This window comes from Taudactylus pleione, unplaced genomic scaffold (genome assembly GCF_031769625.1).
Source record: "Taudactylus pleione unplaced genomic scaffold, aTauple2 ptg000758l, whole genome shotgun sequence".
NCBI classification, from domain to species: Eukaryota; Metazoa; Chordata; class Amphibia; order Anura; family Myobatrachidae; genus Taudactylus; species Taudactylus pleione.
The window spans coordinates 2,109,646-2,133,756 of record NW_028285160.1 but is presented as its reverse complement, the minus strand read 5'-3'; the positions used below and the strand labels follow the sequence as shown (position 1 = coordinate 2,133,756).

General features: G+C 45.8%; 1 protein-coding gene across 3 annotated transcripts in view; it reads left to right on the top strand.

Annotated features, from left to right (window-relative positions):
• Positions 1–1,592: 1,592 nt before the first annotated feature.
• LOC148476981 (ATP-binding cassette sub-family B member 5-like) overlaps positions 1,593–24,111 on the top strand; it is an 85,654-nt gene continuing 63,135 nt past the window's right edge. For 2 of the 3 annotated variants that reach the window (XM_088457368.1, XM_088457366.1), the window contains exons 1-4: positions 1,787–1,831; positions 2,512–2,798; positions 9,245–9,362; positions 22,092–22,152. In XM_088457368.1, coding sequence (XP_088313494.1) covers positions 9,283–9,362; positions 22,092–22,152 — 141 coding nt within the window. In that variant the 5' untranslated portion in view covers positions 1,787–1,831; positions 2,512–2,798; positions 9,245–9,282. Of the gene's footprint in view, positions 2,064–2,511; positions 2,799–9,244; positions 9,363–22,091; positions 22,153–24,111 lie in introns of all 3 variants that reach the window. The other variant, XM_088457367.1, reaches the window with a different exon arrangement.

Genomic DNA, 24,111 nt, shown 5'->3' with positions numbered 1-24,111 from the left:
GGGGTCACCGCTAGCTGTGACCCCAGACGCCCACCAGCATCCCCGGATCAGTACCGGCGTTCTGGTACCGGCGGGGTGTAGGGAAGACAGCATGGACGTCAGGACTGACTGTCCATGCTGTTCATCCAGATGTGCAGCCACAGCTGCATGAAGAAAAAGCTTCAGGGGCTCTTCTAGCCCCCACTCCAACAGGTGCACCCGACTCCGGCCGGGCACCAAACTAAACTGAGGTGCCTTGGCCCGGGGGCGGGGTATAGGAGGGGGACCTAGTGCATCCTGGGAGGCTGAAAGCTTAACTCTTTGGTGCCCTGCGACTGACGTCACACCTATACCCCAAGGTATCCTGTGGATACCCTATGGACCCTGAAGTAGAAAAATCCCTCGGAGATAAAAAAAAATATCCTGCAAAGCTTGTTTGTATAAATTGGTCATGTATTTATCAGTTCATCCAATTTACTTAAATATCCCTTTTATTTTGAGAGGGTAAATGACAGTGTCTTCCTCTCAGCAATGTAAACAGTAACTAATGTTGGGCTTCAGGTATCTATGAATGACTCTCCACGTTCTTCTGTTGTTGCAAATTAACTCTGTGTTAACCTTGTGCTTCTCCCTAAAAGAACATTGAATACTGTCCCTGATTCAGAGCCGGACGCTCTGACAGAGCGCTCGCTCTGAATCAGGGCCGTCCTTCTTGTTTTTCAGAGCGGTGACCACCCACAGCTATAGCAAGCGGCCAGGAAGATGGTCGCGATGGTCAAGACCGTCGCGACCATCGGGGTTTCGACGAGACCCTTGTGGTAGCCCTAGAGTGTTTTCGGCTCAAACAGAGCCGAAAGCACTCCCACTGACATCACTTGTGATGTCAGTGGGGCCGGCCCAAGACGGTAGGTGTTCCCATGGGAACCCCTCCTTCTTTCTCTGCAGCCACGCCCCCGGCACGCCCACCAAAGGGGGCATGCTGTCACTCAACATCGACAGCAGGCCCCCTTTGGTACGAGACCTGTCGCTATCCGGGTCTCGCGCATGCGCATTGGGCCAACATCGACCCGCTTGCCAGCGCTCGCGAATGGGTCTGAATCAGGCCCACTGTTTCAGTCTCTGTAGTGACTTCAGTGTTAAGTTGTACAGCTCAAGCTAAGCTTGTCCCAGCTGATGATAAACAGAGCCTGTCGCTAGAATATTTAACATCTATGCAGTCGCTCAAGCCAGCTCCTGATAATTATCACTTAGTTCTTGCAGTGAGAGGCTCTGCTAATACAGGATTCTGTAACTCCCTTCTTTTTCTCCTCAGCTCTGCGTCCCAGTCTACTTTTAAGAGTTTATTGTAGCACTCTTTCCTATTTCCCCCCTAAGCTGTGATGTCTATAAATTGTAGCAGGCTGGTATATGTTGTATGGGACTTTTTATGGTGTGTAGGAGCAGTGATTACTCCCTTCCAGGCACAGCGCTGCTGCTGCCTAATACAGTGCAGATCGTCCTACCTTTGAGATGCTCCTATTGGTGGAGGTGCGGCTCCTGTTACTAGTCTCCGTCACCAGAGCCTGCTAATCATGTCCCCATGAGCCGGAAGCATAGTTGCCAAGTCCGCTTATAAAAAGCGGAATTGGGCTTGTTTTTTCCTTAAGTTGCTTGCTTTTTTCCCCAAGTAGCTTGTCGCTTGTTTTTGGGCTTGTTTTTTTAGGTTGCTTTATTTTGGGCTTACTTTGAGGTCGCTTGTTGTGGATGAATCATCAGCAGCATTGAGTCATTATGTAATTATGTTATATCCTGCTGCTGCTGGAGTGTGAGAACATTAGAGCAGAGACACTGTGCAGACTGCAGTGGAGTTCAGGTAGGAGTTGTGACTTGTGATTGGTTCCCAAAGTCACAGAGGTGTGTTTATAGTGTCTAACACCAGACTTGGAGAGAGCAGTAAATAGAAATCCATCCATCCAGCAGCAGCAGTAGAAGCATGACTGAGATTACACTGATCAGCTACAGATGACAATAACAGTGGTCCTACCTGCAAGTATAATCACATAGACCTGGCAAATATACTGATTATATGGTACAGGTACTTTGTTGTGAGTAGTTCTTTTAAATTACCCTTTTGTCTACTGTATTCTGAAGATATTGAGATTGCCACCAACCGCACACAGTTCCATACACTTTACTGCACATACAGTAGTGTTCCTAGCACTTTACCACACAGTTCTCTGCATGTTACTGCACATAGTTTTCCCTGCACTTTACCGCACAGTGTGCCCTTTAATATATTGAATTGTCTTTATTATATAGGTAACCTATTTGCAGTGTCAAAGTACTTTTGTTTTTGTTACATTCGTTTGGACTTTTTAGCAGATTATACATTGTTATGTATTTTAATAGAAATAAAAAACAATAAAGTTTGTGGTTTTAATTCAATTACCCCCACCCACGTATCCCAATATTAAGTTGGACTTCTTTTGGGGCTTTTTTGGATTGGTTTGGGCTTGATTTTTATTCATTGGTTGCTTGTTTGTCATTTTAAAGTTGGCAACACTGGGCGGAAGCTCTACTACGGCTCTGCTCTCACTCCCTTCGCTTCTGTTCACTGGCCTCTGACACTGCACCTGACAGCCACGCTCCAGAGAGAGCCGCGATGACTAGCAGCTCTGACACCAGCCGTACTACTCCGGCCGACCTGTCACAGCAAGTGGAGGGTACCAGACGCCCACAGGACAACTCCCAGCTCTGTCCTTCTTCTGGTACCCAGCTACAGCGCCTCACTGGCAGCAGCAATCAGCTACTTCCAAGCGCCCTGGCTACTACGGCACCTGGTAAGCAGAGATGTGCGCTCGCAAGGGGGCAACAGCAGTCTGCCTACACTGAGCATTATCCCCCTTATATACCCCCTCTAGAGCGGCACGAGCCCTTCCTTATGGGTGGCTCGTGCCCCTTCCAGCACCTTCCGAGGTGACTCGAGCCACTGTCCTTCCCGCTCACTGCGCGAGCCCACTGCTCCCTTTGTATTTGTATGAATGGGCCTCTGCTATGGCTTCTGCTTTTCTCCCCTCACAATATAGTAATATGAATAACATTACAGTTTCCAATAAATATACCCTAACTAAACTATATATATATTGTACATAGAGAATGACTGTAGAGCGACTAATTTAGTTATTAATAAATATATATATTAAAACCATGTGTAAAATTATGATGTGTTAGCTGAATAATAAAGTGCAAATGCTAATATATATATAATCAAAAACCATAAGTATGAATGATAAAGTGCAAATGCTAATTGTGCAAATAAATGCAAGATTGTGCAATAATGTGTAATTATTAGTGCAAAACAGGCTGACTCATATATCTATTTATAATGAATTATTTTTCATTATATTAAAAGCCCATATAAAACTTAATAGAAGATAACAAGTGCAATAAGTGATAAAATAAAAACAAGAAATTTATTTTCTACCTCAGGGTCCTTAGGGATCCACAGGGATACCTTGGTGTATAGGGCTTGGCTCCAGCCATGGGCACCACAGAGTTAAAAGTTTTCTCCCAGGATGCACCGGGCCCCCTCCTATACCCCGCCCCCAGGCCAAGGCACCTGTTTTCAGTAGGTGCCCGGCCGGGAAGCTGGGTCATCGCAGAGGGGGGCTGTGTTACAGCCCCTGAAGATCTTCAAGAGCGGTAGCATAGGACAGTCCAGCGGACGTCCATGCTACCGCTCCGACACCCCCGAGAACCAGAAGCGATCCGGGGAGCTCGGCGGGCTCTTGGGGGTTCCAGCTAGCGGAACCCCCGGGGGCCTTGGACTGTGGCCGGATGTACGGGGGGCCACTTAAGGTAAGCAGCGGGCGTCTGCGGTAGGCACCCACTGAATCACAGTCCGGCGTCCCCAGGGCTGGGGGCTCCCTGGGGACGGCAGTATAGTGGAGCCAGGCGGATGCCTGCGCTCTCCACTAGACCACCAGGGATATGGGGCTGGAGCGTTGCGGAACACGCTCCAGCATCCCAGGGGGTTAATGGCCTGCCAGGGGAGGGCGCCTTCCCTGTAGCGCACAGGGGGCTCCTCCCCCATCACTGCTGTCGGCGCCTTACATTAAGGTTTTGGCGGGCTGAGGCAGTGATCCTCCCCAGGCCCGCCTCTCTTCATCCTCCGGCGGCCATCTTATGTGCAGACGCTGTGGTGCAGGGTGCGGAGCCTGGGTGCCCCTTACATACCTCTCCTCCAGATAAAGGTCAGCGTATGTAGCGCTATCACTGCCAGGCTGTAAGTCTGTGTTTGTGATAGTGCATTTAGTGCAGGGTTTTCTGCATTGTATGTGACTTTATGCTAGCGCTGTGTGCCTGATCTTTCTCCTGTCAGCCATATTAGCTATCCCTATTTCTTTCTCCTGACCAGCCCTCTCAGTGCCAGTACTGTCAGGGTAGGAATTTACCTCACAGTATAAAGTGTTATTTCTGTGAGAGGAGTGTCACATACCACTATGTCCAGTGAGGACTCTGTTAGAAGAGCACCTCTCCTATTTTCCTGCTCCAGATGTAAAGCAGGTGTGGGGGAGGGGGTGGTACTCAGGATGGGTTATGTGCTGCATGTCTGGCCATCCCTGGTACCTCTGCTGTGCCCAGCACCTCTCAAGAACCACCTTGGGCTTGTTTTGCACAAGCCCTGACTGTTCTTGTAAATAGGCTTGTAGCCCCTCCTACGTTTCCACAATTGGGGTTCGCACAGCAGGCGGTAGTCTCGCCTCCTATTCTGGGAGTTCCGGGACCGATAGTAATGCAGTGCCCCCCGCAACAGGTCCTGAATCAGGCTGACCCAGGTTCGTCTGATTCTGGGGTGCGGGGCTCAGCAGGATCAATCTAGACCTGCTAAAAGACCGTTATTGTCATATACATCTGCTCAGGATGAAGATGATGGCTCATCTGATGAGGGCGAAATTGTAGATTTTTCGGACACTGACACTCCTCAAGCAGGGGCAAAGGCTAAGTCTAGTATTTACATTCCGGGCCTCATACGGGCAGTCCGTGCGGCCATGGTTATTACTGACGACAACTTACCTGCAGTGTTCCCTCTATCTGGTCAGCTAGTTGATCACATGGAGGAGGCCTGGAAATCTCCAGGAAAAAAATTTCAACCGCACAAGCGTCTGGCACGTACATATCCATTTGCGGAAGATTACTTCACTAAATGGGAGTCTCCTCCTCAGGTGGATTCTCACGTGACGCGCTTAGTAAAGAGCGCAACTTTGCCTATGCCGTCTATGTCTTCTCTGATGGATACTACAGACCGTAAAGTGGAGGTGTGCCTAAAGTCTATCTATTCCCTTGCTGGAGGAGCATCTAGACCAGCTATGGCTGCTGGGTGGCCCAACTATGGAAAGGTGGGCGGACGCTTTGGAAGCATCATTTGCTTCTGAGGGTACCAGCGAACAGGTTATGTTAGTGGGTAACCTTCGGGATTCCGCTACGTACATTAACGAAGCAGCTTTGGATTTGAGCCTGCTTACTTCTAGGATTTCTGCGGCGGCTGTGGCCGCTCGACGCTCCTTGTGGTTACGTTCGTGGAGGGCGGACGCTGAATCCAAGAAAGGCTTGGAATGCTTACCCTACAATGGACAGGTCCTGTTTGGACCAGCCTTGGACAAAATAGTAGACACGTTGGCGGCTGCCAAATCTGCGTGTCTACCCTCAGCCCCGACTCCGTCTGGGTCTAAAAATCCGTCCTTTCGGCCCTATCGCCCTCCGGGAAAACCTAGGGTTCAGTCCTTTCCGAGACCTTCAGGTCCCAAAATGACCGCTAAGACCAAGAAGCAAGTTTGGAGTACCAGACGTCCAGCTGCCAAGCCGGACGACAAACCCTCAGCCTGACGGGTTGGGCCTCCCCTTGGGGGATCCCAGGGTGGGAGGCCGACTTCTGCAATGTGCGCAGTGTTGGTTCAAAACCACCACAGACACTTGGGTACAGGAGGTGGTATCTCAGGGATATGCCCTCTCCTTCCGCAGAAGGCCTCATCATCAGTTCTTTGTAACAGCATGCCCTTCAGATCCAACGAAGGCTCTAGCGATCCAAGGGTCGGTGCGTTCTATGCTTCAAATGGGAGTAATAGAACCTGTTCCGTTATCCCTGAGAGGGACCGGATATTACTCCAACCTTTTTCTGGTTCAAAAACCAAATGGATCATACCGACCTATACTCAACCTCAAGTCCCTGAACAAGTTTTTAAGGTTCCCTCGGTTCCGAATGGAGACTTTGCGTTCTATTGTTTTAGCTATGCAGCCTGGGGATTTTATGGTGTCCCTGGATATTCAGGATGCTTACCTGCATATCCCCATTGCCAGGGTTCATCAGCGTTACCTCAGATTTACAGTGTCGGACCTCCATTACCAGTTTCAGGCTCTACCGTTTGGACTTTCCATGGCTCCTCGGGTGTTCACAAAAGTAATGGCGGTCATGGCGGCACACCTGCGGTTGCAGGGAGTTCACCTGTTACCTTACTTGGACGACCTTCTGTTGTTGGCAGGGTCGCCACAAGTCCTTTGCAGCCATCTACAACTGACAATATCTGTATTGAAGGCTCACGGCTGCATAGTGAATTGGAAGAAGTCCTCTCTAATTCCTTCTCAGAGAATGGTCCATCTCGGGGCATTGTTGGACTCTCAGCAACAGCGGATCTTCTTGACGGAGGAAAAGATAGCCCTGTTGCAGTTCAAGATACGCAATGTTCTAAGCAGTCGCCGAGTGTCTCTTCTCTCGGCGATGAAGTTACTGGGATCCATGGTGTCAACGTTCGACATGGTGGAGTATGCCCAGTTGCATTCCAGGCCTCTACAAATGTTGATCCTGTCCAGATGGGACAGAAATCCCCATCGAATAAAGACGCAGTTGATCAGGCTCACTCCGGAAGTGCGCCTGTCTTTGACGTGGTAGTTACAAAAGTCTCATCTCAGCAGGGGACGTCCGTTTTGGATTTTGGATTGGGTCCTTCTAACAACGGATGCCTGTCTTCGGGGCTGGGGCGCTGTGACAGGCCCACACGTCTTCCAGGGCCGGCGGACGTCGGAGGAATCGGACCTGCCAATCAATATATTGGAAATTCGAGCAGTGTTCAGGGCGCTGCAGCATGCAAGACCGTTCCTGCAGGGGAAACCCGTGCAGGTTCAGTCAGACAACGCCACCACGGTGGCTTACCTAAATCGTCAGGGAGTAACTCGAAGCCAAGCGGCTCTAAGGGAGGTGTCCCGCATTCTGACTTGTGCAGAAGGCAATCTTCCGGCCATTTCGGCCATCTTCATTCTGGGTGTGCTCAACTGGGAGGCGGACTTCCTCAGCCGCCACGATGTACACCCGGGGGAATGGTCTCTTCACCAGGAGGTGTTCCAACTCCTGGTGGACAAGTGGGGTCTTCCCGAAATAGACCTCATGGCCTCCAGACACAACCGCAAGCGACACTCCTTGGCTGTTGCCTCAGAGGCCGGACTTATTGTCTCAGGGTCCTTGTCTCTACCTGGACCTGAGTCGGCTATCTCTGACGGCGTGGCTCTTGAGACTTCCCTCTTGAGGTCCAAGGGTTTCTCTAGAGCAGTGGTCAATACCATGTTACATGCCCATAAGCCAGCTTCAGCTAGAATTTATCACAGGGTGTGGCATACCTATTTTGAGTGGTGTCGCCCTAAAGCGTACGATCCTCACGAGTTTAGAATATCGAGAGTGTTGGCTTTCCTTCAGGCAGGCTTGGATTTAGGTCTATGCCTTGCTTCACTGAGGGTACATGTTTCTGCCCTGTTGGTTTTGTTTCAACGAAGGATTGCTATGCGGCCTGATATCCGTACCTTTATGCAGGGTGTCCTTCGCATCCAGCCTCCATATGTCCATCCGGTAGCTCCATGGGATCTGGCTGTGGTCCTGAAGGCGCTACAAGATCCTCCATTTGAACCTTCTGTGGATCTAAAATGGCTTACGGCAAAAACAGTGTTCCTTTTGGCTATTGCTTCAGCCAGAAGGGTGTCGGATTTGGGTGCTCTTTCGTGTCGTCCCCCATTTCTAATTTTTAATTCGGATAGGGCGGTACTTCGTACTCATCCCAAATTCCTTCCTAAAGTAGTGTCTAGTTTCCACATTAACGAGAAAATTGTGGTCCCAGCCTTTAATTCATCTGATCTCTCAGCTGGCGGGCTCTGCGGATTTACGTGGACCGTACCAGATGTTTGAGAAAATTGAACTCTTTGTCCTATATGGATTTCATAGGAGGGGTTGGCCTGCCAATAAACAGACTTTGGCACGCTGGATCTGCATGGCGATCTCTGAGGCAACTCACGAGGGACTTCCAGTGCCACCCTTGGTGAAAGCTCATTCTACAAGATCTGTGGGACCTTCGTGGGCAGCTCGACGTGGTGCCTCAGCTCTTCAGCTATCTAAGGCTATGTAAGGCAGCCACGTGGTCCTCTGTCCATACTATCGTCAAGCATTACGCCTTTGACACATTTGCTTCTCAGGATGCTTCCTTCGGGCGGCGGATTCTCCTCTCGGCACAGGAGCGTCCCCTCCCTTGAAGGATACTGCTTTGGGACATCCCCAAGAACTTACCTTTTTTATCTCCGTTTCAACGAAGTCCTTAGGGCCCACAGGGTGCCCGCCCTGACGCCCTGTGCTTCCGTAGGGTGTTCTGGTCACCAGTTTCTTTCTCCTTTTTATATGAGAATGTGAATCTTGTGTGTTCCAGACTTTCTTCTTCCTTTTTCCTCTCTCCCGGCCTATGGCTTGATACTAAAACTGAGGTGCCTTGGCCTGGGGGCGGGGTATAGGAGGGGGCCCGGTGCATCCTGGGAGAAAACTTCTAACTCTGTGGTGCCCATGGCTGGAGCCAAGCCCTATACCCCAGGGTATCCCTGTGGACCCTAAAGACTTCGTAGAAATGGAGATAACGAAGGTAAGTTCTTACCATATCTCCTGTTATCACAATAAGACTAAAAACAAACCAATTAATACACACATACGGATAAAAAATAAATAAATAAAAGGATTGAATAGGTAGAGCAGCTTATCTGTGGTAGAGGTTTTAAAAGTTTATGTAGCAGGCATGGAAAACAGCAATCTCCAACGCGTTTCGTCAATACAAGACTTCTTCCCTTGAAGAAGTCTTGTATTGATGAAACGCGTTGGGCCCTCCAATCATTTTTAAAGGTGTGCTCCTATGATGTGGATAACAACTCTAGATAACCAGTTATTTAAAAATGTATTTAGTCCCATGCCATCCTTTATTCTTCACAGTGGTTTTCTTGGATCCGTAACACACAGTAGGTGGAAGAATGATTGACATGGAGACTATTGATGGAAAGGCCAATAACGCTTGCCCTACAGAACGCTTACTAGAAACAGAAGACAACATGTATGTACAATGTTAGAAAGTAATTACACCATTACACACTTCTGTGCTATTTTTGACACTAATCCCCATGTATGCGACAGGTGTTTTCTAGAATGTGGGTGGTTGCGGCAGGTGGATTTTTGAAGAATTTAAAAAATCACTTCAGGGACTTAAAAATATGCTTGCACCCATTTTCATGTAATTAACTAGTCCCAAATTTGATGGGACTAGTTAATTTTTCCCCCAAAAAAGCTAAGTGCTATTCTTCACCACTTCTTCAAAGCCGCATTAATGCACCTGCCGCGGCTGTTTACAAACCCCAATTACCTTCAGCAGGCCAAATCGGGGGTACCCATAGTGAACCCGCATGTCAGACCATCTTTTGGGGGGTGACAGGCTGATTTTCCCAAAAATTTACAGTACTTTTCGATACTTACCTTTCCGCTGGGTCCCGTTTTCGCCGATTCCTATTGAATACGGGGATAAGCGGGCACGCTTATCCCTGTATCCCCGTATCATTGCAGGAAAAAACTGCAATGATGCCGAAAAGTCTGACCTCTGACTTTTTGCCTCAAATTTATTTATTTATTATTTATTAACAGTTTCTTATATAGCGCAGCATATTCCGTTGCGCTTTACAATTGTCAATATTGATAGAACAAAACTGGGTAATAACAGACAGATATATAGGTAGGAAGGCCCTGCTCGCAAGCTTACAATCTATAGGGAAATAGGCAGTAATACACAAGGATAGGTGCTATATATTGCATCTTGGTCCAGCCACAATGCATAGTTTCTTGGTTGGCTGCATGATCCAGTCACACAGGAATGTCGGCCAAATGTCATGAGGATGTGAGAGAAAGACAATGTGTGAGGTTATGTGTGGACTGTAAAAGGGGATGTAATTAGATATGGAAACTATGAAGGTTGTGAGGGCGGTTCTGGGATCTGATAAGCTTGCCTGAAGAGGTGAGTTTTCAGGGATCACTTGAAGGATTGGAGACTAGAGGAAAGTCGTATTTTGCGTGGTAAGGCATTCCATAGAGTGGGTGCAGCCCTAAGAAAGTCCTGTAACCTTGAGTGGGAGCAAGTAATGCATGGGAATGAGAGACGCAGATCTTGTGCTGAGCGGAGAGGTCGGGTAGGGCGATATTTTGAGATGAGTGAAGAGATGTATTATGTTGGTGTGGTTTGGTTAATAGCCTTATGTGTAAGTAAGAGTATTTTGTATTGAATACGGTAGAAAACCGGCAACCAATGGAGGGACTGACAGAGCGGGGCAGCAGACGATGAACGTTTGGCATGGAAGATAAGCCTTGCAGCTGCATTCATAATTGATTGTAATGGCGATAGCCTGTTTTTGGGAAGACCAGTAAGGAGACTATTGCAATAGTCAAGGCGGGAAATAATAAGTGCATGGATTAGAGATTTTGCAGTGTCTTGTGTGAGATATGGTCGAATTTTGGATATGTTTTTTAGATGTATGTAACATGATTTAGAGACAGATTGAATGTGGGGAACAAAGGACAGTTCAGAGTCAAGGATGACACCAAGGCAGCGAGCTTGTGGGGCAGGGTGGATTGTCGACTTATCAACTGTGATAGAGAGATCATGTTGGTAACTGTTGTTGGCTGGTGGAAATATAATTAATTCTGTTATAGAAATATTAAAGTTTCAGGTGGCGAGATGACATCCAAGATGAAATTGCAGAAAGACATTCAGTGACACGGACTAGTACAGTTGGTGATAAATCTGGGGAAGATAGGTAGATTTGAGTATCATCCGCATACAGATGGTACTGAAATCCAAAAGAGCTGATTAGTTTGCCAAGAGAGGAGGTATAGATTGAGAATAACAGAGGCCCTAACACAGAGCCTTGAGGTACTCCAACTGATAGAGGTAGCGAAGAGGAGGCAGAATCAGAAAAACAAACAGTGAAAGAGCGATCAGATAGGTAGGAAGAGAACCAAGAAAGAGCAGTGTCCTTAAAACCCAGGGATTGTAGTGTTTGTATGAGAAGAGAGTGGTCAACAGTGTCAAAAGCAGCAGAGAGATCTAGAAGAATTAGGAGTGAGTAATGGCCTTTAGCCTTGGCAGTGACCAGATCATTTACTACCTTAGGCCCTGATTCAGACCCACTCGCAAGTGGGCGTACGCACGTTCGCCGTACGTAAAAAAATATTTAAATTCAAGCACTCGCTCGTTTTTTCCTACGCAGCTAAAAATCCGCCCCAAACTCAGGCGACCCCTCCTCTGACTAACGAGCGTGCCAAATAGCGAGCGTACATCCCCGAAATGGCTTGAAGGGAACGCACGCACAAGTACAAACCGGAAGTGGGACTGTCAGATTCCGATTACCTGCTCGTTTTTTCTGCCTACCTCCTTCAATCGTATCATGCCAATCAATGTATCAATTAGCTTAATTTTTTTTTTTTTTCAACACAATGCAATAAACTTTAATCTTGTCCGTGTTTGTATTTGCTCGCAGAATACGTACGGCTGAAACCTTCCTTTTATTGTTCCAAAGACATGTTAGCCCCAATTAAACAATTGTTCTGTTTGTTTGTCTCCCCACAATTTTTCTGTGGTTCATTTCTTTATTTAAATTTGCTTACGCATGTCACTGCATCAAGCCAATCATAACTCTCCAGAGATTTGTGGCCCTGTCGAACACATGACTCATACACTAACCAATAGAATTTGTCCTGTTAATTTCCCAAATACATTAGCCAATCAAATTTTTTTGTGGTGCTTTATTAAAAATATTTTGTAAAAAAAACACCATTGCCATCATGAGATCTGCCGCATTCACCAGGCGCGAACTGCTGGTGCTGACGGAGGTGATGGACAGGAGGATCACCAGTCAGCCTCCACCCATCTCCAACAGGTGCAAGCGTTCCGCATATGCGGAGGTACGTCGACGCCTGCGCTCCTTCGGCTCACGCCGACATATTGGCCAGCTGGAGCGCAGGTGGTCGGACCTGCACCGGCGGACGCCCCGCTTGCTGGCATGCTTTCGCATGCAGATTGCGGAAAGTAAGTGTTCTGGACTGTGGTTTTCAAGTTTATCTTGTGGGCCCTAACTGCGTGTGCATGTTTTCATGTCTGTCCTATTGAGTCATTGTAGTCATATCTGCATGTGCATGTTTTCATGTCTGTCCTATTGAGTCATTGTAGTCATATCTGCATGTGCATGTTTTCATGTCTGTCCTATTGAGTCATTGTAGTCATATCTGCATGTGCATGTTTTCATGTCTGTCCTATTGAGTCATTGTAGTCATATCTGCATGTGCATGTTTTCATGTCTGTCCTATTGAGTCATTGTAGTCATATCTGCATGTGCATGTTTTCATATCTGTCCTATTGAGTCATTGTAGTCATATCTGCATGTGCATGTTTTCATGTCTGTCCTATATTTTTTTTTTTTTTTGGTTTCCTGTTGAAACTAGCAACAATTTTTTGGTCATTTTTTAGGGGCACAGCAAACACTACGGCGGCATCGCCACACAAGACGCCGGTCCCGGCCCCTCTCTCCAACCCCCAATTCCTCTATTCCCCCCTCCTCCCCAGACCCTGTGGCCGAAATTTCTGCCCTACTTCCCCTCCAGCCCAATTCCCCCTCTCCTCCATCCGTCCCTCCTCCAAATACCCCCTCCCAGGATGGCGAAAACACCATGCCCCTCGGGTTGGGGAATGTAGCCACCTCCGAGGTGGTCCAGGGAGTGGCTTCTGGCTCTCTCGTTTTGCAGAACGGTATGTTTTTAAAGTTTATTTTGGACACCACAAACTGTTTGTATGTAATCATGTGTCGTCCCCATTTTTTTTTTTTTTTTTTCGCCTTAGGGTATTTTTGGGGGTTGTCTTTACCTGTTCCTGCTGATGTCACCATACACATATCCCACCTGTGTGCCTTTTTTTAGGGCCCTTGTATTTTTGGCATACGACATTTTGGGCTTCTGGGTTTTATCCGTGTAATGTATTTTTGGCCCACAAGCTTGTAAGTTTGTGTTTGCTTTTTTTTTTTTTGACAATGTTGCTTCATTATCGATTTATTAATCCCCAAACTTTTGTCACCCACAGAGGAACAGAGGCGTCGGGAAGAGATTGAGAATTGTGTGGGCCGTATGCGGGAGCAGGTCACCGGGCTAATGCAGGCCCTTGACCATCTGTTGGTCCTCCTTCGGAATTAATTTTTTGTTTTAATTTTTTTTTAAATTGTTTCTTAATAAATATGTTTAAAATCAAGCTCTGTCTCATGCGTTTGGAGTAAATCCAAGATTCTTTACACTGACATAAGTAGACTCTTCAAGCAAGGTTTGCCCCAGAAACTCACTACAGATTGTGTGTTGTATTTTGAATGCAAACAGGCACAAGAAACACCTCCCAGTACCAATGTCATTTTCCTTTTTTGTGGTGGTCAACATGATAGTTTACACCATTTTTCAGGTTCCTATTTGGTGGCCAAACTGCTTAGGACAATCTTACGAAGGCAACTGATTGTACAGGATTCCTTGTTGTGTTGGTTAGTACCCCGAAAACATATTACATTTTAGCTCCACTTGCTTCATTACTGGGTTACCCCTTAGGTAAAATTAACGTTTGGGATTTTGTTTACACTTGCTTCTAACGTGCCCAAAAAGGAAACAAATTACACTCTCCAAATATTTATTCACAACAGAAATCAAAATACAAAGTGGTCACTCACAAACAAAACACACAGAGATAATCATAAAAACTCCACATACCAAAAACACTAAACAAACACACAACAAATCAAGAACTGGTTGACGAAGGTCCATGCCCACATGATTTCACAAATATGGCGTTGCAATATTGGTGTCAGAATATATTCCCGAAGTTTCCACAGAAAGGTTTTTGAAGGGTAGCAGGAAGTAGTCATCGTGGGAGTGCCAAAGATTATGCAAACAAACAGAAGATGGTGCAAGAATTAATATAAAAAAAGATGAACGTTAAAAAACCGTAACACATTGGGTATACACACTGTTGTTTGATCAATAATTACCTAAAATATCGGGCCACCACATCATCGCGTATGGCCCCCCCACATACTGACCTCCGACCAACCTCGGGGGGGCCATCCTCAGGTAAGGCATCCTCTGGCTGCATTGGAACACCACTCCTTATGGCGATGTTGTGAAAGATCCCACACAGGACCACAATTTTCGAAACCATATCCGGCAAATACATGAGCTCGCCACCAGAGCGGTGGAGGCATCTGAATCGGCCTTTTAAGAGGCCGATACAGCGCTCCACCACTTGCCTGGTGGCTGTAAGTGCGGTATTAAACTCACTTTGTGGACCTGGTGTGGGAGCCAAGTAAGGAGTGAGCAGCCAGGGCATGCAAGGGTATCCACTGTCTCCTGTGAAAAAGAATAGACAACATCAGGATCACTGTGTATCAAGCTTAACATTGTTATGTACTAAAGGTCTACACTTACCCAGAAGCCACACATCACCAGCTTGTAGGTTGTTTAATTTGTGCCATATCCCTGATTGCCGGATGACGAAGGAGTCATGTGCACTTCCTGGTAATTTTGCATTCAGGGACAGGATCTGGAGGGAGGCATCACATACCACCATTACATTCAGGGAGTGATAGTGTTTCCTGTTTCGAAATATGGCCTCCAGCCGTGCTGGAGGCTGAAGTGGTATGTGAGTACCATCCACAACCCCTATGATGTGTGGGAAGCCAGCTATTTGGTAAAAATTGGCCTTGGCCACACTAAGGGCACCCATATCCAAAGGCATTTGAATAAAATGATGGAGGTGCTTGAAAAGTGCCTCCATCACTGCCCTCAGGATCCGGGAAAAGGAGGATTGTGAGATGCCTGCCACTATTCCCACCGTTGTTTGAAACGATCCTGAGGCACAGAAATGTAACACCGCCATAAATTGCGTAAGTGGTGGTATTGCTGTAGGACTGTCAATTTGCCGCTCCAGATCACTTTCTATTAATGAGAGAGTGTCTATGATGATTTTGGGAGGAAGACGGTAGCGTCTTAAAACCTCATCATCGGGCATTCCAAAAAGGGTGACACGTGTTCGAAATATCTGGGGCCTTGCACGCCTACGATGCCTACGCCTGGGACGAGATTGAGGTTGGTCGGCTTCCGGGAGCATGGCCAGAACAATCCGCCCTAGATCAACCTGAAATGGCAAGATTGTAATGTAAGGCTTTGGACCCACCCCAAAAGAAAATTCAAAACAACTTAGCTTGATGATACCATCCATTGCTGCTTACATGCCGGGGTATTGTTATGATACGTCCAAACTGAAATTAATCACAAAAATTTTTTGAAAAAATTCACTCTGTGCATTTTTGGTTCTAAATTTTGTGATAGACCAAACTTAAAATATGCGAAACACACATTTGGCAAAAGAGCAAAACGACATTGCACACAGTACATCAAAATGGGTTGAAATGTTTGCCCAAAAAGCGAAAGGGCAACCTCAAAAAAAAAAAAATAGTAATAAGCATTTAAAAATGCGCTAATTAGTTCGCAAATACAAGTCACAATAGTAAGTAGTAAAAATGCGCTAATTAGTTCGCAAATACAAGTCACAATAGTAAGTAGTAAAAATGCGCTAATTAGTTCGCAAATACAAGTCACAATAGTAAGTAGTAAAAATGCGCTAATTAGTTCGCAAATACAAGTCACAATAGTAAGTAGTAAAAATGCGCTAATTAGTTCGCAAATACAAGTCACTATACAAACTGTGAAAAATGCGCTAATTAGTTCACAAATACAAGATAAAAAATGGACTTACCAAGAGCAAATATATAAGAGTCCAAATCAAAAGGTCTTTGGGTCCGAAATTAATCAAAAGCTAAAATATATGAAATTATTGATCCAAAATTTACAAAAATGAAGAAACACAATGAAACAACAATTGATCAAAAGTTAGACTTCACAAAACTTACCAAATCAAGAAACGAGGTAAAAAAAATAAAAAACAAAAAAGAGAACGGAAAATAAAAACGCAAATCTACCAAACAAAATAATCTCCAACCGCCAACTCCTTTATACGCAAACAATAAACTCCAGCCAAGGTATCCTCCAACAATCCAAAAACGCCACCTCGACTCGAGACACACCAAGCCATAAATAGTGTTTCGTTTCCCGCACAAATTAAGGAGGGATCATAGGAACGCACAATCAATGATGCGGCCGCAAAATAAGGACGCATGTATAAATACGTCACGAAAACACATTAAAATTCTGGGGTATTTCTGGATTGGACCTCAGACATGGCGACAGACCAGGGAAACAATGCCCAAGAGTCAGGCGGTAAGTCTTTCATGCATTTTGTATCAATGATTTATTTGAAACATAAGATTGGGCAAGTTGTGATTTTGAGAAATCTGAATAGGATAGGAGGAGGATGACATGGAAGAGGCTGCCGGGCCCAGTATTCCGGCCAAAGCTGCCAATAAAAAAAGGCAGCCACATTTCACAAGAAAGGAGATGGAGGTTTTGATACAGAAGTGTGTGGACATCCTGCCACAGTCTAAGCCAGAAGGGGAGAATGTGGGAAGAGGTAGCCGTTGCTGTCAATAGGGTGGGTGATTATGTCCGTCTAGCCCGGGATGTCAAACGGCGGTAAGTAAACACTTGCCCCCCCTAAAAACAAACACCATTTTAAACAAAAGGATAATGACTTGCATTTTTTCCCACAGATGGGGCGACTTCAAATATCGCCTAAAGCAAAAACTCGCGGACAGGGCTAGGCATGCAAGGGGGACAGGTGGGGGTCCCACCCCTGTGTCATTGGAGTTGACCGATTTAGAAGAGCTGGCACAGGGGTGTGTGCAGCCTGTGGAGGTGTTTGGCGTGTCCAACATGGATACGGACATGCCAGACTTTGCGGCTCCTCATGTTGTCCCATGTAAATCTTTGGATGTTATCAACTATGAAATGTTATTGTGCCAATATGTAGATTCTAATGTGAGGCTTTTCTCTTTTTTCCTAACAGAGACACAGGCGGATGAGTCTGTTCCAGAGGGGAGCCTTGGCCGCCGAATTTCTGCTGGCTCGGCAGGGGAGGAACCAGTACATCCGGCTGAGGACCCTGCAGAAGCCAGTCCAGGGCAATCCCCCTCGCAGGCAGTGTCCCTCCTCACAGAACTCAATTTCAAATCGGATTTCCATACGGAGATTCTGCAGAGGATGGACGCCAGTCTGCTACGGGTGGCTGAGGCCCTGGAGCAAAATGCTGCGGCCAACGTGACCATTGGTCAGGCCCTGTCAGAAAATACCAGGGCCAACATCCGCATCGCCAATGCCCTGGAGCAGCTCGTTCGCCAGCACATGGTGGAGCCGACCTCCCTTCCTGCCGGAACATCAGGATCCTCCACCTCTGGCACAACATCAGCCAATCCTCCAAATGTGCCTAGCCCAGAGGCCACAACATCTGCCTCTGGACAGGCCAGCCCGATGACATCCCGGACCCGGTCTGGCGCCCTCCCTCCCCCATCCAAACGGGTGAAAAAACGATGACAGCAATGGTGACTTTTCCCACAATCCTTCTGTGCTTGGTTCATATTCCTTTCTGGTCAAAACTTCCCTCTCCTTTCTTGTGAAATGTTTTTATATTTTTTTTGTATGTTTATGTAAACAGTTATGTTGGGCCAATTTGTTTGATTTTGGGACATATCTTTGGCAAAAAAAGATGATCCCAAATTTTTAATTTTTTATAATTTTGTTTGAGCAATAAATTGAAACCAAAAATCTGACATTGGATTGTGAAATTATTGTACAAATGGGTTAAATTGAATCCTGGACCAAAAGGCAAAAACTGGGGAATAAAAAAAAAAAAAAAAAAATGGGCTCTTTAAGGAACGTTTAAAAAATCATATAACGAGGCAAATTCAAGAGGCAAAAATAAAATGGTGCGAAAATTAAAACATGATGACATTATTGTTACAATAGGCCCTAACCACCAAATTGAGGGCAAAATAAACCCTCACAAATGTACGCAAATTGATTGTGTCATCCTGACATTAGCAGCTCTGATTTCCACCTGCGTACGGTTTTGTGCTATCCCAAAAAACTGATTTCCAAACACATACCAAGCCGGTTTTCAATCCAACACTAATTGCTTTTCAGCCCTCCCGCGATTAATCGCAACAACATCGAGGAGTCCCGGGACGGAGGAGAAGGCCATCGCCAATGTGGTCGAGTAATCCAGACCCTAAGCTGTGCGAGCATTTTGAAGGGAAAGAGGATCATCCAGTGACGTATGAGTCGGTCCGAACACATTTTACGCTCGCATTTGCTAATGTATGTACGCCCCAAAAACGCCTCGCCACGCCTGCGTTTTTCCCTCTCCACCCCCGTCAACACCCAAAAACGCCCTGTTCTGTCAATCACATTTGACAGGTCACTTCCTGTACGCTATTTGATGAACGAGACCAAAAAAGCTCGCAATCTGCCGTCCGCACATGCGCAGTGTTACACCGACGCATGCGCGGTTATTCAACATCGGAACGCAACGAGCGTACTGCTGTTTGCGAGTGGCTCTGAATGAGGGCCTTAGTCAGTGCTGTCTCTGTGGAGTGTTGGGAACGGAAGCCAGACTGAAGTGGGTCCAATAGGTTGTGTGAGTTAAGAAAGTGTGTGAGGCGAGTGTAGACAAGTCTCTCAAGTAGCTTGGAGGGGCATGGGAGCTGGGAGATAGGACGGTAATTTGAGAGAGTGTTGGGGTCAGAGTTTTGTTTTTTCAGAATAAGAGTAATCACTGCATGCTTGAACAGTGATGGAAAGATGCCAGTAGAGAGAGAGAATGATTACAGATTTTAGTTAGGGTTGGGATAAGCACAGGAGACAGAGCTTTACTGATTTGTGAGGGTATAGGATCTAGAGAAGAGGCAATAGAGTAGGAGGATGAGAAGAGGGAAGATACTTCATCTTCATTTGTGAGATCAAATGAAGAGAATGTGCCAGAGGATACAGGTAGAGAATTGAGCAGGTCACTAGCTGAGGAAGAGCATACCATTTCATTTCGGATCTCATCAATCTTGTCCCTAAAATAGGAAGCAAAATCTTGTGCACAGATAGTAGCAGGTGGTTTGGGTGAGGGAGGGGTAAGAAGCAGTTTAAATGTATTAAAAAGTCGCTTGGGGTTAGAGGCTTGAGCAGAGATAAGAGATTGGAAATGTGTTTGTTTGGCAGTGTCCAGAGCAGTACGATAAGAGTTGTAGATAGTCTTATATGTGAGGAAGTCACTTGGAGTATGAGACTTTCGCCACTGACGTTCTACTTTACGTGAGAGTTTTTGTAGACGCCTTGTAAAGTTAGAATGCCACGGTTGACGTCTAAGTTTACGTGGTGTGTGATGGGTAGCTGGAGCTACTTCATCAAGGGCTTTTTCTAGAATCTGGTTTAAGTGTGATGCAGCAGTCTCTGGAGAAGTGAATGTAGAAATTGGTGAGAGTTGTTGTTGTAGAGAGGTAGATAGTTGATGAAAGTTAATAGCATTAATATTTCTGCGGGTTTTAGGAGGTTTGGTTGATTTCACTGACGTTGAGGTTGATGTAATTGAGGAGAGTGTGCAGGTGATAAGGTTGTGATCTGAGAGAGGGAGAAGAGCATTAGTGAAATCAGAGACTGAGCATAGTCGGGTGAATACAAGATCAAGGCAGTGGCCCTCCTTATGAGTAGCGGAGTCAGTCCATTGGGAGGAGGTTAGAGAGAGTAGTTTGGAGGCATGAGGAGATTGTGGACTGTCAATGGGGATATTGAAATCACCCATAATGATGGTGGAGATGTCAGAGGATAGGAAGTGAGGGAGCCAGGCAGAAAAATGTTTTAGAAATTGTTGAGGTGGCCCAGGTGGGCGATAGATAACAGCAACTCGCAGAGAGAAAGGGGTGAAAGTCCTGATACAATGTACTTCAAATGATGTAAATGTGAGTGAAGGTACCTGTGGGAGAACTGTGTATGTAAAAGATTGGGAGAGTAATAGTCCTACCCCACCTCCTTTACAATTACCAGGCCTGGAGGTGTGTGAGAAGTGTAGGTTACCATATGAAAGTGCAGCAGGGGAGACAGTGTCTGATTGCGTGAGCCATGTTTCTGTTATCGCCAGAAGGTTGAGGTTAGTTGAAATAAAGAGGTCATGGATGGATGTTAGTTTGTTACAGACAGAGCGTGCGTTCCATAAGGCACATTTTAGTGACTTGGAGGGTGAGGGGAGGCACGCAATATTTATAAGGTTAGCTGGATTTATAGCTCGTTGTGGGTGTGGCATGTGTGTTGGACCTGGATTTGGTGCTATGTCACCAGCTAATAGATATGGCCCTCAGATGAGGTTGAATATGGCCCTCAGATGAGGTTGTTACATTATACCTGAGATACAGAAGGTCACAGCTAGCATAAGTGCTATTGGACCCACAGCTTATGGGGGTTCCACCTTCTCTGTGAAAGTGTTATATAAACTTTTCACCACTAAGTGGAACATAGTGGCCCTTACAAAATCTTTCTATGGTGCCCACAAATGACTAGATACTGTTCACCTCATGTAGACACTGGTCCTTTTTAAGGGGTTTGGTATGGGATATCCTCAGTCGGGATGCTGGCTATCAAAAGACCGACAGCGGCATCCCGATGCTCGGTATCCCAACAGGGGTTAGGTAAGTATCCTAACCCTCTAACCCTAACCCTCCTTTTCTGCATCCTAACCCTCCCTACCTCGCACCCTAACCCTCCTGGTTAGTGCCTAAATCCAACCCTACCCCCTTATTGACTAAACCTTAGTGACCCCCCTTAGTGACTAAACCTAACCCTTCCCCCTTAGTGCCTATCCCTATCCCCCCTCCCCTGTGGTGCCTAACCCTAATTATAGTTATCAGTTCTAGGACCGATAACAAGTATGCCCCTGTGTAACGTATTGTGCCAAACATTTCTAAAGAGCTTCTTAAATATCATAAAATAGAGTTATATAGATGATCAGCTTCAGATGCCTGAATGGTATTAGCTCATGTCCAGTCTGTGGGAATGCTAAATCACATTGTTATGCTGGCCACACTCATGTACACTGCAAGTCTAGTCACAGGTCCTGTCCAAATTCCTAATACACATTGGGCCTGAGATGAGTGATTATCGGCCATCTGCGTATGCATCTTAGTTGCACTGCGCATGCATCAAGATACAATACCATAGTCACTGGCAGCAAGTACTTATTCACAGTGTGATTGACAGTCAGGGAGCATTTGGGGTGGTAACGGGAAGTGTCGACTAAAAACACAGACGTGTCGCAGCCTTTTCGTGGTCAGGTCACATCCTGCATCTGCGATTCCGTATGCAGTAAACATGGCTCCGACGTCTCAGTTCCATCAGTCATTCAGCGCAACCATAGAGTTACTCAGGATTGCTAACATCGAATGATCTGCAGCAGATGCTGCGTCCTTATACGCAGATGCTTGGCTTTACAAAGATGTTGGTGGTCAGTCTCAATACATCTCCCAGTGTCTGTGACATTAGCATATTTACGTCCAGCGCCTGTTAAAAGGATCGCAGCTGCAATGGCAATAGCATACATCTCTGAATAAATAACACACATACATAGTCGTCAGACAATTAGATTTACTGCACCTGCATGTACATTATTATTACCTCACATTCTATGCTCTGCATTCTACTTGGTTTTGTTCAAGACTGCTAGAAACTTTAACAATATAAAAGTCAATGTTACATGTGTTCACTTCCTAATTCATTCACTGTTTCCAAGGGAAGAAAATGAGAAAAAGAAACAAAAAGAAAAAATGAAGACGGTTGGTCCTATACAAATTGTAAGTCACTATATAAGAAGGACCCTTTTATAATACAGCATGACCATGGTATTGTTATTTAATAAAGTACCTTTAATCAAATGTATTTTTCCTAAACCCCAACATGTTATAAAAAAACAGAGAAAACAGCTTGGTGTAGATTTGCTAAAGCTTCTAAAACAGGCAAGTGGAGGTATTGCCCATAATACATAGCAACCAATCAGATTCAGTCTATCATTGTTTGGAATGCAATAGAGAAATGATAGCTAGAATTTGATTGGTTGCTATGGTCAGCACAATTTTTCTGTTTTAGAAGTTTTAGTAAGTTAAAGTGGCTCTTTATCTATACATCATAAATATACAAATATCAAGTATTCAGCAATGGTGAATTTTCCCAAATGGTCTCTGCAGAATAGATGGAGTTGAGCTGAAATTCCCAAATAGGCAGAGTAATCAGTAGGGGTATTGCAGGAAAATAGCATATTGAGAGCTTACCTGGATAGCTAAAAAAGTCTTTCGTCACACACCACTGGTGGAGACAGGGCAGGGTGTAATGACAGGAGTGCATGAGTATTAGACAGTATAGTGGTTAAAAGTTCACGGATGGGCAGGTAGCACAGCTACATAAATCTATACACAAGTCAAGGTCAGGGCAGGCAGCAAACAAGTTTCAAACAAAAAGAAAAATAAGTATAATGTGTGCGGGTAGATATATTAAGCTCTGGGAAGTGATAAAGTGGAGAGTGATAAACAGCCAAACAATCAGCTCCCAACTGTAATTTTTCAAACACAGCCTGTAACACGACAGTTGGGAGCTGATTGGTTGGTCGTTTATCACTCTCCACTTAATCACTTCCCAGAGCTTAATACATCTGGTCCACTCCAAAAAAAGTCAAGTCTTAAGCCAAGAGAAAAATAATGAATAGGCAGGAGTGCAGGCTTTTAACATGTGAAAGGATGAGTTAGAATAATAGTCAGACAGTCCAAACCAAGTCATAAACCAGGATAATGACTAAGGAAGACCAGGAACAAGGCAGAGTCTCTTCTCCAAAGAGTTTTTTTTAATAGTTTTTTTGGTAGAGGTGTTTTCTCTTTGATAAGGTAGAAAGGCTACTTAGTTTCTTCAGAGGAGGCCATTGACAGCAGGAGCTGATATGGTAGGGACAAGAAGGTGATGTGGTGCAAGTGTGCTTTATTATAATCACTGACAGTACAGATACTGGAGCAGACAATAGAGGAAGTTAAAGCAGTTCCATATTCCAGCACAGGTATGGGCAAATAGCAGCAGTAGCAAAAGGGTCAAGCACAAATCGTAGTCAAGGGTCAGCTGCAGATGTCTGGTACACAAGTGTGCAATGCAGTCTCAGAAATGGCAGGCAAGAGAGTGTTAAGGTACCGTAGCAGAGATCTGGTTCACAAAGCGGGCAGTCAGTATAGAGAGCAAGCAGAGAGAATAATAGGGAATGTTAGCATAAGAAGCAAGAGCTTCTGCACATACAAAGTTCAGACCAAAGGATGCCGAAGAGAACACAGCAGTAAACAGGGCACCAAGATATCAGGCAGGTCCTAGTATGAGGGGAGTGTGGCTACACCCCTTAATGGACTATGGGCCTGATTCAGACCCAGTCGCAATATGCGAACACTCGCTGGCTAAAAGGGACCGGATATTTAAATGATGCGCTCGCACTGCGTCCCGTAAAGACGCCCACCAAGTATTAACGAGTGGCGGCAATATGCGCTCGCAACTGTATAAAGACGCCCCTTTGTCGCTCACAACACACGTCATCTCCGGCAGTTGTAGGATTAATCGGGAACATCGAGAGCCATCGGAGCTGCTCGCTGCGCTCGTGGTTGGCTCTAGCCCACCGCAACAGTGAGAGCAGTTCAGGCTAAAATACACCCAAGTCACGTGTGTAATGACGGTACTTTGCTAATTATGCACACCCATTAAACTCCGTTCTGACGGTCGGGCACACCTGC